General features: G+C 48.0%; 1 protein-coding gene across 2 annotated transcripts in view; it reads left to right on the top strand.

Moving 5' to 3' along the window:
• The first annotated feature begins 484 nt into the window (after nucleotides 1–484).
• The window catches only part of LOC106603922 (teneurin-2), a 129,269-nt gene continuing 110,958 nt past the window's right edge, over nucleotides 485–18,795 (top strand). Inside the window, exon 1 of one of the 2 annotated variants that reach the window (XM_045717387.1) lies at nucleotides 485–947. In XM_045717387.1, coding sequence (XP_045573343.1) covers nucleotides 932–947 — 16 coding nt within the window. In that variant the 5' untranslated portion in view covers nucleotides 485–931. The remainder of the gene's footprint in view (nucleotides 948–18,795) is intronic. The other variant, XM_045717388.1, reaches the window with a different exon arrangement.

Here is an 18,795-nt window from a genome sequence, read left to right as displayed (position 1 = left end):
GAACTACAATTGTATCCAATGGACTGATTAACCTTAGAATACTATGTTTCTGGACTACATAGACAACTGGTTTCACAGATGCATATTAAACTACTTATCGACTACATTTTTGTAATATTCAGGAATATATTGTAGCCTACTATAATAAATATTAATATACATGAAAATTCACACGCAGACGGGTTGTTATATGAACTTTAAAGTAATCAGGGAGATGTGAAGACACCCACAGACTCTCAACATGAAAAACATGTCTGTCTGGGCAACTGCAGTAGTCTATGCCAACTACAGAGTTTACCCATGTCAGCTGTAGAATACTAGAGAGAGAGAGACAGCTGTAGGAGTGGAGATGGATGGTGCATGGCATGATGTTCTTAACAGGATTTGCCTGACCCCATAGCGAGAGCATAAAGGCATTCAATGTATCCCTGAGAGACTTGTCGCAAAAGCAACGGAGAGAGGGAGATAAGAGTTTACCTAGTAAAGAGGGAGATAGGAGTTATCTAGTAGAGCATGCGGGAGGCTGAGACAAATCCACTCCCTATAATGACACCATGAGCTCACCTTTACGCGCCAGCCCGCCCCTCTGCAACATTTGTACTGTACACCATTGCCTGCCTCTTTGTCTCTTGTCAGTTTGGCTGCGTGTAATTCACGGTCATGTTAGTGCTCTTAATAGCTCTGAGGATTTAGGTTGGATGTCTATACTTTGATGTCTATAGGTTGGATGTCTGTAGTCTATTCGTTGCTCAGACAAAGCTACCCGCTACCGCCTCCGCCGCTGACTACCCCAGTTTCGCGCCTTTCGCTGTGTTGTCTTGGTGCGCGCGTCTGTCGCGGACACAGAACAACGCGACTGCTTTTTAACGGACGATGCTGGAAGAAATGTCCAGCTCTCTTGGATAAGTAGAGCACAAACCAAGTTTGCAGCATGGTGAAAAGCAAAGGTAAGCTGAATAAATCGAGTGATATTGTGTGTCTCATTCAACGACGTCTTTGATGCTGTTGAAATCATATTCGGGTGGTTCTCGCTCCCCCCCCCTTGGATATGGTTTTAAAGTTGGCTGACATACCGGGGGTTCGTCTGTTGTGAGATATCCTATTTCAGTCCGTTGATAGTGTTTTGGAACTGAATTTTGACTGTCATTATAATGACAGCCTCTTTGGAATCAATGCATTTCAACATCTGCTTTTTAGGATGTAGCTTTTGTATCAGATATGTAGGCAATCTGTTCTGTAGTAGCCTAGGGCTTCATCTGACAACACCTGGCCGTTAATAGAAAGGCAAGAATATCATACATAACAAATTATTTATATATTTTTTTTAAAAGTGTGGTGGCAGGGGTATTTTACATCACATAAACAATGTATCCACCTTATCATTATTCAAATATTTTGTGTTACCTATGTACAATATATAAACTGCATCTTGATGTGTTGCATCATACACTCTAAGGGCATTTAATTAGGTTGCATTTGGATTTAATTAAGTTGATCTGCAGATTGTGGCTGATGAAACTTGTTTTCAGAAAGGTTTTAAACATTTAATGGAGTTCAGGGAAACTCCCAGAACAACTGATTGCAATCAAAGTAAGAGGGAGTGGTTGTCATTTTAAAATGCTAAATTATTCTACCCTCTTCCACAAATAATCATAATGTTTTAGATAAAAACCCACCTTTTAATGTCGGACTGTTCTTAAGTAATTCTCAGTCTCAGGAAAAATGGATGTAACCATTTTCATGTACCTCTGAGAATGTGATTTACTAATCATCAACATGTACTGCACTATCTTCTACATATATTCTTGGACATGCCCTGTGATGTGTTTTGAATATAAAAATATATGTTTTTTTATGTCTTGGATTTAGGCAGAGACTTTTTTACATAGAATTTCCGCAGCGGTTGTTTGGCCTGTACATAAATGCATTCTGGGAGCCTGATATTTTAAAACAAGACTCATTCTCATTAGCATCTTCTCTCTTTCCAAGGTTCTAGCACTCTCTCTCTATTTTTATCTTGACTAGCTGTGAACTAGTACTGTTTTCAACACTGGCTGTGTTGAAATATTCCTATTTAGCACAGTGACGTGTATTCACGGATGCCAAGGAGAGCCAGGCTTCCCCAAAAAATAAAGTCCAAGAAAAATAATAATAAAAATCCATGCAAAATATTGTAACTTTAGGTCATCTCTCTGTGTTTCATAAATGTCCTTCAATTCACAAGAGACTGAATGTATCTCACGGGAGAAAGCATCCGAGCAAACGAAACAACACCGCTCTGTCTCTGTATGTGTAGCCCATCTATCTGATGCTATTGTCTCCCATAGAATTGATGCAAGCAAAGCCAGTGAGCATTTGGCCTCACTTGATAACAAAATAAAATAGTAGCCAATCGGTGAGTTCAGCTGTGAATGGTCCAAATCCAAATCCAGTTTAACACCAATCACATCACATCTGAAGCCAAACATCATTGACAGAAGAAAATTGAATTGTTGCATCCCGTTGTGTCATTGACCTCTGGTGGCTGGCTAGCTAAAATTGTCCCTTTCCCAAATTAGCCATGGATGGAGATAGGGATTTGGACTTTTACTTAATTCTCTATACTGGCCAATGATTATTACGGCGATTCTGATCCAACCATAAATGCATACATTGTGCTTCTAGCCTGAGAGGATAGAAGTTCAACATGTAGCTAGACTTAGAAGGCTAATATTAATTAGCTGGCCTGGCGCATCATTCCCCATGAAAGGAAGTTAGACTACTAGCAAGCATTTTAGCCAGGTAGCCTAGGACAACAAAAACTAAAAGTGTGTATGTTATGACAGAGTCATAGACCGTTTAGGCAACATGAAAGAGAGGATGATTGCATTGGCTTTTCTCTACAAGTAGGGGGAGTCAACATGTTTTTTCTACTTGCACGAACACACGCACGCACACACACACACACACGCACACGCACACACACACACACACACACACACACACACACACACACACACACACACACACACACACACACACACACACACACACACACACACACACACACACACACACACACACATCAGTACCATGGACAGCCACATCATATTTAGCTTATGTTGATTGGACTACATCGTTTTTGGTATCTTTTTGTTGTCACTGTATTAGACTAAGCAGAGGCGATTAGATGAAGAAATGTTGAAGTGTAAATGGTGCTGGAATAGTGGAGGCAGCTCCTGTTTTCTTTGTGATTTGCGGTAACTCTCCGTGGTTCTAAATCAATAGTTGTTTAGTAGTCCAAAAATGAGGGAAACATTAACTTATTTGACCATGCTGAAGGTCATGTAACAGTTTTTTTTTTTACATACAATAGGTTTTGTGGACAAATGTTGCTCTCCATTTTTGTGGTGAATCAAAAGTGTGGTTGAATTTATTCTGCCACTGTGTCTTCTAATTGTCTCAGCCTTTAGGCCTATATATATAAATGAGCAGGTTATAGAGCAAACAACGCAATTATCACAACACATCGGTTGTAATATGTCTTTTATTTCCTGTCTTGGCTTCCCAGTGATTTTACCCACGCACCATTACTGATTTAGCCTTCTCCTTCTCTGCCTCTTTTCAGGTCAACTCAGAGTCCATGTCTCAGAGGCTGATACTGTCATTAATAATTGACATGGTGGACGGTCCAATTCATAGTGCATTACTCTAATATATTCTGGTATGTGCCCTCACCACACGGAGGCATCACTTCTCAAAGCCTCTGCCAAGTTTGACGCATGCCAAGTCCTGGCTGAGAGAGAGAGCTGCTGGGAGAGTTAAGGTTATTAAATAAGGCGTGTTTATTGTTGGATATTTAAGGCACTATGTGGGAGCCAAACTATAAATCTTTCTGAGATGTTAACATGGTTAATGTGGTGATCGGCACAGGATTATAATACTGTATATTCTTAGAATCAGACTATATGTGGTGCTTTTTACCCCGATTTTGTGATAACCAATTCGTAGTTACAGTCTTGTCCCATCGCTGCACCTCATGTACGGACTCGGGAGACGTGAAGGTCGAGAGCCATGTGTCCTCCGAAACATGACCCCACCAAGCCGCACTGCTTCTCGACAAACTCTTTGCTTAACCCGGAAACCAGCCACACCATTGTGTCGTCGGAAACACCGTACACCTGGCGACCGTAGTCAGCATGTATGCGCCCGGCCGCTAGACCGCGATGGGACAAGGTCATCCCGGGCGGCCAAACCCTCCCCTAACCCGGACGACGCTGGGCCAATTGTGCGCCGCCTCATGGATCTCCTGGTCGAGGGATTGAACCCGGAGCTGTTGTGACGCCTCTAGAATCAGTCCACTGCGGCACTCGGGAGGCCTGGTGCATAGGCTTTTGAACCAATTCTTAAATACATTCAGTGTTATCAGTGTATGGATTAGCAGAAAGAGGAATAGTTAGTGCTGGGTTTATGACAAATGTATTAACAGTGTAGGAAAAAAACTGTAATTAAGGTTCTCAATTAACGACTAAGCAATCCCATTTTCATCGTCTTGAAAGGAAAACATGATCCATAAAGGGATGAATGTTAATGAATTCCCTCGGTTGGAGAGGCTCGATATATACCAGCTATCATGAATACTGGAGTGTGTATATCACTGACTCTATCCTTCAACTGTCAAAGGAAGGAGCACACTTCTGTTTTTCAAGGCAGTGTTTTTCCTGTGTTAAGTCAAGTGCAATGTGTGCGTGTGTATGTCTGATTGGGCAGGACGTACAGTATAGCCCTGTATATATATGTATCAAATGTGTTCCTCACTGTGTGTGTATGTATAAGAGGGACATAAAGAGACAATGCCTAACACATTTATGTTTGTTTGTGATTTGCGTCACTGCAGCCGGGTATTGGCACAGCCTCTGTAGGGGGAGCTGTGCAGAACAACATCGGCCAGGCTGCTCCTCAGGGTCAGATGATGCAAAGACGAGCACCATTTGCCTCAGTGTGCTGATCCTAGAGCCTGGAGTAGTGGGGGCTGATCCTAGAGCCTGGAGTAGTGGGGGCTGATCCTAGAGCCTGGAGTAGTGAGCGCTGATCCTAGAGCCTGGAGTAGTGGGGGCTGATCCTAGAGCCTGGAGTAGTGGGGGCTGATCCTAGAGCCTGGAGTAGTGGGGGCTGATCCTAGAGGCTGGAGTAGTGGGGGCTGATTCTAGAGCCTGGAGTAGTGGGGGCTGATCCTAGAGCCTGGAGTAGTGGGGGCTGATTCTAGAGCCTGGAGTAGTGGGGGCTGATTCTAGAGCCTGGAGTAGTGAGGGCTGATTCTAGAGCCTGGAGTAGTGGGGGCTGATCCTAGAGCCTGGAGTAGTGGGGGCTGATTCTAGAGCCTGGAGTAGTGGGGGCTGATTCTAGAGCCTGGAGTAGTGAGGGCTGATTCTAGAGCCTGGAGTAGTGGGGGCTGATTCTAGAGCCTGGAGTAGTGGGGGCTGATTCTAGAGCCTGGAGTAGTGGGGGCTGATCCTAGAGCCTGGAGTAGTGGGGGCTGATCCAAGAGCCTGGAGTAGTGGGGGCTGATCCTAGAGTCTGGAGTAGTGGGGGCTGATCCTAGAGCCTGGAGTCGTGGGGGCTGATCCTAGAACCTGGAGTAGTGGGGGCTGATCCTAGAGCCTGGAGTAGTGGGGGCTGATTCTAGAGCCTGGAGTAGTGAGCGCTGATTCTAGAGCCTGGAGTAGTGAGGGCTGATTCTAGAGCCTGGAGTAGTGGGGGCTGATCCTAGAGCCTGGAGTAGTGGGGGCTGATCCTAGAGCCTGGAGTAGTGAGGGCTGATTCTAGAGCCTGGAGTAGTGGGGGCTGATTCTAGAGCCTGGAGTAGTGGGGGCTGATCCTAGAGTAGTGGGGGCTGATCCTAGAGCCTGAAGTAGTGGGGGCTGATCCTAGAGCCTGGAGTAGTGGGAGCTGATCCTAGAGCCTGGAGTAGTGGGGGCTGATCCTAGAGTAATGGGGGCTGATCCTAGAGTAGTGGGGGCTGATCCTAGAGCCTGGAGTAGTGAGGGCTGATTCTAGAGCCTGAAGTAGTGGGAGCTGATCCTAGAGCCTGGAGTAGTGGGGGCTGATCCTAGAGCAGTGGGGGCTGATCCTAGAGCCTGAAGTAGTGGGGGCTGATCCTAGAACCTGGAGTAGTGGGGGCTGATCCTAGAGCCTGGAGCATTGGGGGCTGATCCTAGAGCCTGGAGTAGTGGGGGCTGATCCTAGAGCCTGGAGTAGTGGGGGCTGGTCCTAGAGCCTGGAGTAGTGGGGGCTGATTCTAGAGCCTGGAGTAGTGGGGGCTGATCCTAGAGTAGTGGGGGCTGATCCTAGAGCCTGAAGTAGTGGGGGCTGATCCTAGAGCCTAGAGTAGTGGGAGCTGATCCTAGAGCCTGGAGTAGTGGGGGCTGATCCTAGAACCTGGAGTAGTGGGAGCTGATCCTAGAGCCTGGAGTAGTGGGGGCTGATCCTAGAGTAGTGGGGGCTGATCCTAGAGCCTGGAGTAGTGAGGGCTGATTCTAGAGCCTGGAGTAGTGGGAGCTGATCCTAGAGCCTGGAGTAGTGGGGGCTGATCCTAGAGTAGTGGGGGCTGATCCTAGAGCCTGGAGTAGTGGGGGCTGATCCTAGAACCTGGAGTAGTGGGAGCTGATCCTAGAGCCTGGAGTAGTGGGGGCTGATCCTAGAGTAGTGGGGGCTGATCCTAGAGCCTGGAGTAGTGAGGGCTGATTCTAGAGCCTGGAGTAGTGGGAGCTGATCCTAGAGCCTGGAGTAGTGGGGGCTGATCCTAGAGTAGTGGGGGCTGATCCTAGAGCCTGAAGTAGTGGGGGCTGATCCTAGAACCTGGAGTAGTGGGGGCTGATCCTAGAGCCTGGAGTAGTGGGGGCTGATCCTAGAGTCTGGAGTAGTGGGGGCTGATCCTAGAGCCTAGAGTATTGGGGGCTGATCCTAGAGTAGTGGGGGCTGATCCTAGAGCCTGGAGTAGTGAGGGCTGATTCTAGAGCCTGGAGTAGTGGGAGCTGATCCTAGAGCCTGGAGTAGTGGGGGCTGATCCTAGAGTAGTGGGGGCTGATCCTAGAGCCTGAAGTAGTGGGGGCTGATCCTAGAACCTGGAGTAGTGGGGGCTGATCCTAGAGCCTGGAGTAGTGGGGGCTGATCCTAGAGTCTGGAGTAGTGGGGGCTGATCCTAGAGCCTGGAGTAGTGGGGGCTGATCCTAGAACCTGGAGTAGTGGGGGCTGATCCTAGAGCCTGGAGTAGTGGGGGCTGATCCTAGAGCCTGGAGTAGTGGGGGCTGATCCTAGAGCCTGGAGTAGTGGGGGCTGATCAAGAGCCTGGAGTAGTGGGGGCTGATCCTAGAACCTGGAGTAGTGGGGGCTGATCCTAGAGCCTGGAGTAGTGAGGGCTGATTCTAGAGCCTGGAGTAGTGGGGGCTGATCCTAGAGCCTGGAGTAGTGGGGGCTGTTCCTAGAGCCTGGAGTAGTGGGGGCTGATCCTAGAGCCTGGAGTAACGGGGGCTGATCCTAGAGCCTGGAGTAGTGAGGGCTGATTCTAGAGTCTGGAGTAGCGGGGGCTGATTCTAGAGCCTGGAGTAACGGGGGCTGATTCTAGAGCCTAGAGTAGTGGGTGCTGATCCTAGAGCCTGGAATAGTGGGGGCTGTTCCTAGAGCCTGGAGTAGTGGGGGCTGATCCTAGAGCCTGTAGTAGTGGGGGCTGATTCTAGAGCCTGGAGTAGTGAGGGCTGATTCTAGAGCCTGGAGTAGTGGGTGCTGATCCAAGAGTAGTGTGGGCTGATCCTAGAGTGGTGGGGGCTGATCCCAGAGTAGTGGGGGCTGATCCCAGAGTAGTGGGGGCTGATCCTAGAGCCTGGAGTAGTGAGGGCTGATCCTAGAGCCTGGAGTAGTGGGGGCTGATCCTAGAGCCTTGATCCCAGAGCCTGGAGTAGTGGGGGCTGATCCTAGAACCTGGAGTAGTGGGGGCTAATCCCAGAGCCTTGATCCCAGAGCCTGGAGTAGTGGGGGCTGATCCTAGAACCTGGAGTAGTGGGGGCTAATCCCAGAGCCTTGATCCCAGAGCCTGGAGTAGTGGGGGCTGATCCTAGAACATGGAGTAGTGAGGGTTGATCCTAGAGCCTGGAGTAGTGGGGGCTGATTCTAGAGCCTGGAGTAGTGAGGGCGGATTCTAGAGCCTGGAGTAGTGAGGGCTGATTCTAGAGCCTGGAGTCGTGGGGGCTGATCCTAGAGCCTGGAGTATTGGGAGCTGATCCTAGAGTCTTGATCCCAGAGCCTGGAGTAGTGGGGGCTGATCCTAGAACCTGGAGTAGTGGGGGCTAATCCCAGAGCCTTGATCCCAGATCCTGGAGTAGTGGGGGCTGATCCTAGAACCTGGAGTAGTGGGGGCTGATCCTAGAGCCTGGAGTAGTGGGGGCTGATCCTAGAGCCTGGAGTAGTGGGGGCTGATCCCAGAGTTGTGTGGGCTGATCCCAGAGTAGTTGGGGCTGATCCTAGAGCCTGGAGTAGTGAGGGCTGATCCTAGAGCCTGGAGTAGTGGGTGCTGATCCTAGAGCCTTGATCCCAGAGCCTGGAGTAGTGGGGGCTCATCCTAGAACCTGGAGTAGTGGGGGCTAATCCCAGAGCCTTTATCCCAGAGCCTGGAATAGTGGGGGCTGATCCTAGAAACTGGAGTAGTGGGGGCTGATCCTAGAGCCTGGAGTAGTGGGGGCTGATCCTAGAGCTTGGAGTAGTGAGGGCTGATTCTAGAGCCTGGAGTAGTGAGGGCTGATTCTAGAGCCTGGAGTAACGGGGGCTGATTCTAGAGCCTGGAGTAGTGGGTGCTGATCCTAGAGCCTGGAGTAGTGGGGGCTGATCCTAGAGCCTGGAGTAGTGGGGGCTGATCCTAGAGTAGTGAGGGCTGATTCTAGAGCCTGGAGTAGTGGGGGCTGATCCTAGAGCCTGGAGTAGTGAGGGCTGATTCTAGTGCCTGGAGTAGTGGGGGCTTATCCTAGAACCTGGAGTAGTGGGGGCTGATCCTAGAACCTGGAGTAGCGGGGGCTGGTTCTAGAGCCTGGAGTAGCGGGGGCTGATTCTAGAGTAGTGGGGGCTGATCCTAGAGCTTGGAGCAGTGAGGGCTTATTCTGGAGCCTGGAGTAGCGGGGGCTGGTTCTAGAGCCTGGAGTAGCGGGGGCTGATTCTAGAGTAGTGGGGGCTGATCCTAGAGCTTGGAGTAGTGAGGGCTGATTCTAGAGCCTGGAGTAGTGGGGGCTGGTTCTAGAGCCTGGAGTAGTGGGGGCTGATTCTAGAGTAGTGGGGGCTAATCCCAGAGCCTTGATTCCAGAGCCTGGAGTAGTGGGGGCTGATCCTAGAGCCTGGGGTAGGGGCGGCTGATCCTAGAACCTGGTGTAGTGGGGGCTGATCTCAGAGCCTGGAGTAGTGTGTGCTGATCCTAGAGCACACAGCCCTGGCCCTGTCACCTTGCAGACTGGTCCTGTCACAATGTAGCCTGGCCCTGTCACTATGCAGACTGGTCCTGTCACCATTTAGACTGGTCCTGTCACCATTTAGACTGGCCCTGTCACAATGCAGACTGGGCCTGTCACCATGCAGACTGGCCCTGTCACTATGCAGACTGGCCTTGCCACCATGCAGCCTGGCCCTGTCACCATGCAGACTGGCCCTGTCACCATGCAGACTGACCCTGTCCCCATGCAGACTGGCCCTGTCACCATGCAGACTGGCCCTGTCACCATGCAGACTGGCGCTGTCACTATGCGTCCTGCTGTCTGTCCCCAGAGCCAGACTCTGGGCCCCTGGACACTGATGCTACCAGTTATCAGAAGGCTGATATGTGACTGGCATTTGCCAGAGGGCTGTGTGCGTGTCTGCTTGTGTGTGTGCGCGTGTGTGTATAGGTGCACGTGCGTGCACACCTACATGCCTGTTAAAAGGCATTTTAGTGGTCACCTGGCCGTAGCCCTGGGCATGTCATTAATTGAAGTCAGATTTCATGTTTACAGTGCAGTATGTTAACTTGAGTAAATTAATAAAGGGAAAGGGGGGATACCTGGTCAGTTGTCCAACTGAATGAAAGGGGGGATACCTGGTCAGTTGTACAACTGAATGAAAGGGGGATACCCAGTCTGCTCTCCAACTGAATGAAAGGGGGGATACCTGGTCAGTTGTACAACTGAATGAAAGGGGGGATACCTGGTCAGTTGTCCAACTGAATGAAAGGGGGGATACCTGGTCAGTTGTCCAACTGAATGAAAGGGGGATACCTGGTCAGTTGTACAACTGAATGAAAGGGGGGATACCTGGTCAGTTGTACAACTGAATGAAAGGGGGGATACCTGGTCAGTTGTCCAACTGAATGAAAGGGGGGATACCTGGTCAGTTGTCCAACTGAATGAAAGGGAGGATACCTGGTCAGTTGTCCAACTGAATGAAAGGGGGGATACCTGGTCAGTTGTACAACTGAATGAAAGGGGGGATACCTGGTCAGCTGTACAACTGAATGAAAGGGGGGATACCTAGTCTGCTGTCCAACTGAATGAAAGAGGTTATACCTGGTCAGTTGTACAACTGAATGAAAGGGGGGATACCTGGTCAGTTGTCCAACTGAATGAAAGGGGGGATACCTGGTCAGCTGTACAACTGAATGAAAGGGGGGATACCTAGTCTGCTGTCCAACTGAATGAAAGAGGTTATACCTGGTCAGTTGTACAACTGAATGCATTCGTCTTCCGCATTTAACCCAACCCCTCTGAATCCCGGGGAAACATTAAAGATGGCATCTTTGTGATAGAAGTGTATCCTCATTACTGTTGAGACCTGCTTCAAATACAACTCTGAGCAATGTGGTGTGTCTGTGACCAAATCCCCTCTCCCCACTTCAAAGGCTTCAGTTCATTTGAGTATTTCCCTTATTTTGGGATTAAGAGTGCTTTCAGATTGGTGGCAAAGGAAAAACACTTTTTTTCAAGTGAATGGCCTCTAACATCTTAGAGGGAGTGATAGACAGTGGCAGGGAGATGGAGAAGCATTGATGCGTGTAGATTTGCAGGTTCCCAATTTTTTTTCCTTTTTTTAAAAGCAGTGATTTGATGCAGAACGTGTTGTCAGGGGGGAGAGGCTGCTCTCATTGGTTTGGAAGGGAATGTCATTTTTCACTGCTTTGATCCTCTGTGAGGGGAGGCTGGGGGGGGATAAGCGTATGGGGAGGGGGAGGGGGGGGCTTGAGGATGAGTTGGGGTATAGAAAAGTAGGGCAGTTTTGTTTCTTTTGCGACACCGGATAAAAATAGTGCCTGTATGGAAACATCCTACTTCAAAGGCAAGCCGTATGGCGCGCGATGTAGTAAGTTATTTATATCACACATATATTAAAAGGCAAAAGCTGATGGCAGAAGTGGCTCTTTAAGTGGGACTGTATGATGGAGAGTCGAGTCAGCACATCTTAGCCCGTTTCCCTGCTGTCTGTATAATGAAACATACAACGATAGAGAGATGATAGGGATATTATTACGGCTGGTTTCCGATGTGCTTTGCAGCCGAGCCTACGTCTTGGTCCTTGCCTCCTTGCCTCCCTCCTGCTGTGCCACATTGCCATGTTCTGGGCTAATCTGTCTGTCTGCAGCAAGACACACAGTACATTAGGAGAGATGTGGGTTTGCTGCTGTTGTGGCTGCTGTGGACATTGTGCTGCAGGATTTTATACACTGAACAAAAATATAAACGCAACATGCAACAATTTCAAATATTTTACTGAGTTACAGTTCATAGAAGGAAATCAGTCAATTGAAATAAATAAATTAGGCCCTAATCTATGGATTCCACATGACTGGGCAGTGGCGCAGCCATAGGTGGGCCTGGGAGGGCATAGGCCCACCCAGTTGGGAGCCAGGTCCACCCACTGGGAAGCCATGCCAGGCCAATCAGAATATTTTTTTCCCTCCCACAGCGCAGGTGAAGAAGCCGGCTGTGGAGGTCCTGGGCTGGCGTGTTTACATATGGTCTGCAGTTTTGAGGCCAAATTCTCTGAAACGACTTTGGAGGCAGCTTATGGTCGAGAAATGAACATCCATTTTCTGGCAACAGCTCTGTTAGATATTCTTGCAGTCAGTATGCCAAATGCACGCTCCCTCAAAACTTGAGACATCGATGGCATTGTATTGTGTGACAAAACTACACATTTTAGAGTGGCCTTTTAATGTCCCCAGCACAAGGTGCACCTGTGTAATGATCATGCTGTTTAATCAGTGTCACGCCCTGGCCATAGAGAGGGCTTTGTTCTCTATTTTGGTTAGGCCAGGGTGTGACTAGGGTGGACATTCTATGTCCTTTTTTTCTATGTTTGTGTATTTCTTTGTTTTGGCCGGGTATGGTTCTCGATCAGGGACAGCTGTATATCATTGTCTCTGATTGGGAGCCATACTTAGGCAGCCTGTTTTCCTTTGGGTTTTGTGGGTGGTTACTTTCTGTTTAGTTCATGTTCCTGACAGAACTGTTTAGCTGTCGTTCGTTTTCTTGTTTTGGTCTACTCCTTTCGACGGCCGTTACAATCAGCTTCTTGATATGCCACACCTGTCAGGTGGATGGATTATTTTGACAAAGGAGAAATGCTCACTAACAGGGATGTAAACAAATTTGTGCGCAACATTTTAGAAAAATAAGCTTTTTGTGCTTATGGTTTTCAGCTCATGAAAAATGGGACCAACACTTTACATATTGCGTTTATATTTTTGTTCAGTATATTTCACTCTCTCCAAAACCATTGGCGTTACTGTTGGGTTGAGGAGGGGTAGCTGGGTTGAGGGATAATGTTTTACTACGTTTGATCGATGAGGAGGTCAACTCGTTGTGACACCGGTGTCATGTCGTGTCATATATCATAGCACACACGTATGACATCATATCACATTGTGGAGGATCATTTAACCCATAGGCTCGTGTGAAATTGAACAACTGTGCCCGAGCCGAAGTTTAAATCAAACAATGCGCAAAAAAGTTGTCTCCATGGGTTACGAGAACATGGTTGGATTTCCATTTCAATTTGTGGACATGGAGACGCCACTGCTGCCTGTTGTGAAGGTACCACATGCTCCTGCTCGTGGTTGTGAGATCAGAGGGAGAGGCCGTCTGAGGAGATGATTGGCCGGTGCGATGTGTCTAATAGTATCCTGGTGTTGCCTGTGGAGGAGAGTTTGGAGGAAACGATAGGATCAAGTGAAAAGTAATTAGAGGTCGTGTTTGTGTAGACACTTACAGAGAAGAGCATGAGACGGAGGCGTGGGAAGTTGAACAGAAAGCTCCTGGTGGGTAGGGGTCATTTATCTTCCACCATTTATCCCTGTAAACGGCCAAGTGATTGTCTCTAAACATATATCTGACCTTGAGTGGGATTTTGTTGGAGATCATTTGGGAAATAAAGCGTGGTTTTATGTGCACGCTGATGCCTGGGCTTGGGGCTACTGGGGCTGTGAATGCGCCGAGGATGCAGCAGGGAGCCATCCCAGTCACGGGGAGTGATGACAAAGAGGCTGTAACAAAATGGAGTCAGTTCTGCCCGGACTGCGCTGAAGGTTGTTACGTGGAAAGGCCTTCGCCCAGGAGAGAGGGGGCACTGAGACTCATATGGATCAACAGAAAGAGGATAATAGACGTTTTTTATCCAAAGCAACTTAGTAATGCTTACATACATTTTAAGTATGGGTTGTGTCGGGAATCGTACCCACCATCCTGGCATAGCAAGCACCATGCTCTACCACCTGAGCTACAGAGGACCACAGAAAGGTTTTATTATGGAGCCGATGGATACTAAACATATCAAGCAATAAAGTACTGTACTACTGTACTACTGTACTACTGGTCCAAGTAGGAGTTAAGAAAAAGCTTAGCACTCATTTACATTTAAGGTGCGTATTATTATTTTTTTAATTGTGCACGTCAAAGCCCTCCGCAATGAAAATACCAACATAATCAGATTTTAATTTATAATGCACATTAGGGAGTGGGATGTGTCTGAATTCCTCTTGGAGTGACATTGGAGCTGGCTTGTCTTCACTTTCTCTCTCTATCTCTCGCTCCCTTTCTCTCTCTCTCTCCCCTTCTTTTGAGATCAGCATTTGGAGCTGTGTTGAACATGACTTAGAGGATAGAGGAGTATCGCTGAAGCCAGAGTATCTCAGGTTTCCTTTGGTCCTCAACTTTTTTATTGGGGGGAAACTGATATGATAAATCTCTGCAAATGTCACAGCAAGACCTGCTGTGTATAGACAGCCTCAGCATGTGGTGGCGAGGAGGGGGGTGCAGCAGCTCTGTATGTAGGGGGGTGCAACAGCTCTGTATGTAGAGGGGGGGTGCAACAGCTCTGTATGTAGGGGGGTGCAGCAGCTCTGTATGTGGGGGGGGTGCAGCAGCTCTGTATGTGGGGGGGTGCAGCAGCTCTGTATGTGGGGGGGTGCAGCAGCTCTGTATGTGGGGGGTGCAGCAGCTCTGTAAATAGGGGGGTGCAGCAGCTCTGTATGTGGGGGGTGCAGCAGCTCTGTAAATAGGGGGGGTGCAACAGCTTTGTATGTAGGGGGGGTTGCAGCAGCTCTGTATGTGGGGGGGTGCAGCAGCTCTGTATGTGGGGGGTTGCAGCAGCTCTGTATGTAGGGGGGTTGCAGCAGCTCTGTATGTGGGGGGTTGCAGCAGCTCTGTATGTAGGGGGGGTTGCAGCAGCTCTGTATGTAGGGGGGGTTGCAGCAGCTCTGTATGTAGGGGGGTTGCAGCAGCTCTGTATGTAGGGGGGTTGCAGCAGCTCTGTATGTAGGGGGGGTTGCAGCAGCTCTGTATGTAGGGGGGGTTGTAGCAGCTCTGTATGTCAGGGGGTTGCAGCAGCTCTGTATGTAGAGGGTGCAGCAGCTCTGTATGTGGGGGGTGCAGCAGCTCTGTATGTGGGGGGGTGCAGCAGCTCTGTATGTGGGGGGGTGCAGCAGCTCTGTATGTGGGGGGGTTGCAGCAGCTCTGTATGTGGGGGGTTGCAGCAGCTCTGTATGTGGGGGGGTTGCAGCAGCTCTATATGTAGGGGGGTTTGCAGCTCTGTATGTAGGGGGGATTGCAGCAGCTCTGTATGTAGAGGGGGGGAGGTGCAGAAGCTCTGTATGTAGAGGGGGAAGTGTAGCAGCTCTGTATGTAGGGGGGTTGCAGCAGCTCTGTATGTAGAGGGGGAGGTGCAGAAGCTCTGTATGTAGAGGGGGAAGTGTAGCAGCTCTGTATGTAGGGGGGGTGCAGCAGCCCTGTATGTAGATGTAGGGGGGGGTGCAGCAGCCCTGTGTGTGTGGGTCGGGGGTGTAGCAGCCCTGTATGTAGACGTGGGGGGGGTGCAGCCCTGTATGTGGGGGGGGTGCAGCAGCTCTGTGTTTGCTTCCCAGCGCATTATGTGATTGACTTGCCTTGTTAAATAAAGGTTAAATAAAATAAATAAATAAATAAATAAAAAGAGGACGCTAACATCAAAGGATAAGGCTTGAAACGGCACAAACAGCTCCAAATGAGCCACAATGAAGCCCAAAATACGAAATGAGGGCTTATGACAGAAACCGATTTCTCCCTCCAATCTTCCATTCAGAAAACCTTACTATTTTACATTGATGTTCTGATATAGGGACTAGAGGAGGATGAATCCTGGTCATTAGAGAGAGATGTGCCTTTCTCTCTCTCTACGTCCATCCACTCCACTCTCTGGCTCTTCTGGACTGTATGTCCTCTTCCCCTCCACTGCCCCATCCAATGCTCTGCTATTTGCTTAAACGGAGTACTAGCTAGTGATGCAATGGTTTCTTCCATTCTGGGACTTTGAGACATAGCATATATATATATTATTCAGTAAAAGCAGGACACTTTCTATTAGCTTCACATGACCAGATAAGTGACATCAAGTCAAAATCACCCGGCCTTATAAAGAAGTGTTTGCCAATGCAGCCGTGGATGTTGGATGTTTTGCCGACCTGCTCAGAGCAAAGTGAGTTAATTTCATTAGTGAGAGTATTCACTCTTAGCTAGGAGTGCTTTGCCGTGTACTAGACAGTCTCGGTGCCTTGGTGATACCCATTCCATCACACCACAACAGCTTGTTGGGTTGTTATGCGTATCTCTGGTCTCTAATGTTAATAGACACCATGGATGCAGAAGTTGTAACTCCTTGGAGGGAATCAGCCTTTAATTCACTATTGCTGTGTTGGACATACTGTAAGCAGAAGCACAGAATGTACGATATACCGGTATTGATGTATGGACCAGTTTGGGTTTTTACTTTACCTTCTATAACAGTATATGAATGTTTGGTTTGTTAAATGTGATAAGCCGTGGGTAACATCCATGTTTATTGTTTACTCCGCTACTTGAGTCATCTCTCTCTCCATGCCGCTTTCTACAGATTTAGCCCCGCCCCCTGTCACTCAAAGAGCGCATTTGTTGTTCCTCAACCACGAGACGTTTGTGATCATTCAGTCTGCGTGATCAATGCAGCACATACAACAATGTTGATGACAATGATGCTGTTTTCACTTTGCTTCTTAATATAAATCCAATATTGTTCTATAATTACACTATTAGTTTTGTGTTTCTTACATCTCCAAATGGCTAGTTTGTCTTTTCTTAGCAAATTGGGCTTAATCGTGTTAGCTGGCTAGCTAGCTAATAAATGTACTGAGTAAAAGCAAACGTAGCTAGCTAATACAGCCTGATAATACCAGTGATGGTGGAGACCTAAATCAGCATGTTGTTTGTGCAAAAGTACCTTCTAAATGATCTGGTACTGGTACTCCCTGTATATAATGTAGCTCCACATTGATCTGGTACTGCTACTCCCTGTATATACTGTAGCTGCACATTGATCTGGTACTCCCTGTATATACTGTAGCTGCACATTGATCTGGTACTCCCTGTATATACTGTAGCTGCACATTGATCTGGTACTGGTACTCCTGTTTATAGCTCCACATTGATCTGGTACTGGTACTCCCTGTATATAGCTCCACATTGATCTGGTACTCCCTGTATATAGCTCCACATTGATCTGGTACTCCCTGTATATAGCTCCACATTGAACTGGTACTGGTACTCCCTGTATGTAGCTCCACATTGATCTGGTACTGGTACTCCCTGTATGTAGCTCCACATTGATCTGGTACTGGTACTCCCTGTTTATAGCTCCACATTGATCTGGTACTCCCTGTATGTAGCTCCATATTGATCTGGTACTGGTACTCCCTGTATATAGCTCCACATTGATCTGGTACTCCCTGTATGTAGCTCCACATTGATCTGGTACTCCCTGTATATAGCTCCACATTGATCTGGTACTGGTACTCCCTGTTTATAGCGCCACATTGATCTGGTACTCCCTGTATGTAGCTCCATATTGATCTGGTACTGGTACTCCCTGTATATAGCTCCACATTGATCTGGTACTGGTACTCCCTGTATGTAGCTGTACATTGATCTGGTACTGGTACTCCCTGTATATAGCTCCACATTGATCTGGTACTGGTACTCCCTGTATATAGCTCCACATTGATCTGGTACTCCCTGTATATAGCTCCACATTGATCTGGTACTCCCTGTATATAGCTCCACATTGATCTGGTACTGGTACTCCCTGTATGTAGCTCCACATTGATCTGGTACTGGTACTCCCTGTATATAGCTCCACATTGATCTGGTACTCCCTGTATGTAGCTCCACATTGATCTGGTACTGGTACTCCCTGTTTATAGCTCCACATTGATCTGGTACTCCCTGTATGTAGCTCCATATTGATCTGGTACTGGTACTCCCTGTATATAGCACCACATTGATCTGGTACTGGTACTCCCTGTTTATAGCTCCACATTGATCTGGTACTCCCTGTATGTAGCTCCATATTGATCTGGTACTGGTACTCCCTGTATATAGCTGTACATTGATCTGGTACTGGTACTCCCTGTATATAGCTCCACATTGATCTGGTACTGGTACTCCCTGTATGTAGCTGTACATTGATCTGGTACTGGTACTCCCTGTATATAGCTCCACATTGATCTGGTACTGGTACTCCCTGTTTATAGCTCCACATTGATCTGGTACTCCCTGTATATAGCTCCACATTGATCTGGTACTCCCTGTATATAGCTCCACATTGATCTGGTACTGGTACTCCCTGTATGTAGCTGTACATTGATCTGGTACTGGTACTCCCTGTATATAGCTCCACATTGATCTGGTACTGGTACTCCCTGTATATAGCTCCACATTGATCTGGTACTGGTACTCCCTGTATATAGCTCCACATTGATCTGGTACTTCCTGTATATAGCACCATATTGATCTGGTACTGGTACTCCCTGTATATAGCTCCACATTGATCTGGTACTGGTACTCCCTGTATATAGCTCCACATTGATCTGGTACTGGTACTCCCTGTATGTAGCTGTACATTGATCTGGTACTGGTACTCCCTGTATATAGCTGTACATTGATCTGGTACTCCCTGTATGTAGCTCCACATTGATCTGGTACTGGTACTCCCTGTATGTAGCTGTACATTGATCTGGTACTGGTACTCCCTGTATATAGCTCCACATTGATCTGGTACTGGTACTCCCTGTATATAGCTCCACATTGATCTGGTACTGGTACTCCCTGTATATAGCTCCACATTGATCTGGTACTGGTACTCCCTGTATATAGCTCCACATTGATCTGGTACTGGTACTCCCTGTATGTAGCTGTACATTGATCTGGTACTGGTACCCTCTGTATATAGCTCCACATTGATCTGGTACTG

Source organism: Salmo salar, chromosome ssa04 (genome assembly GCF_905237065.1).
Source record: "Salmo salar chromosome ssa04, Ssal_v3.1, whole genome shotgun sequence".
Lineage (NCBI taxonomy): Eukaryota > Metazoa > Chordata > Actinopteri > Salmoniformes > Salmonidae > Salmo > Salmo salar.
This window is presented reverse-complemented; position numbering and strand designations above follow the sequence as displayed.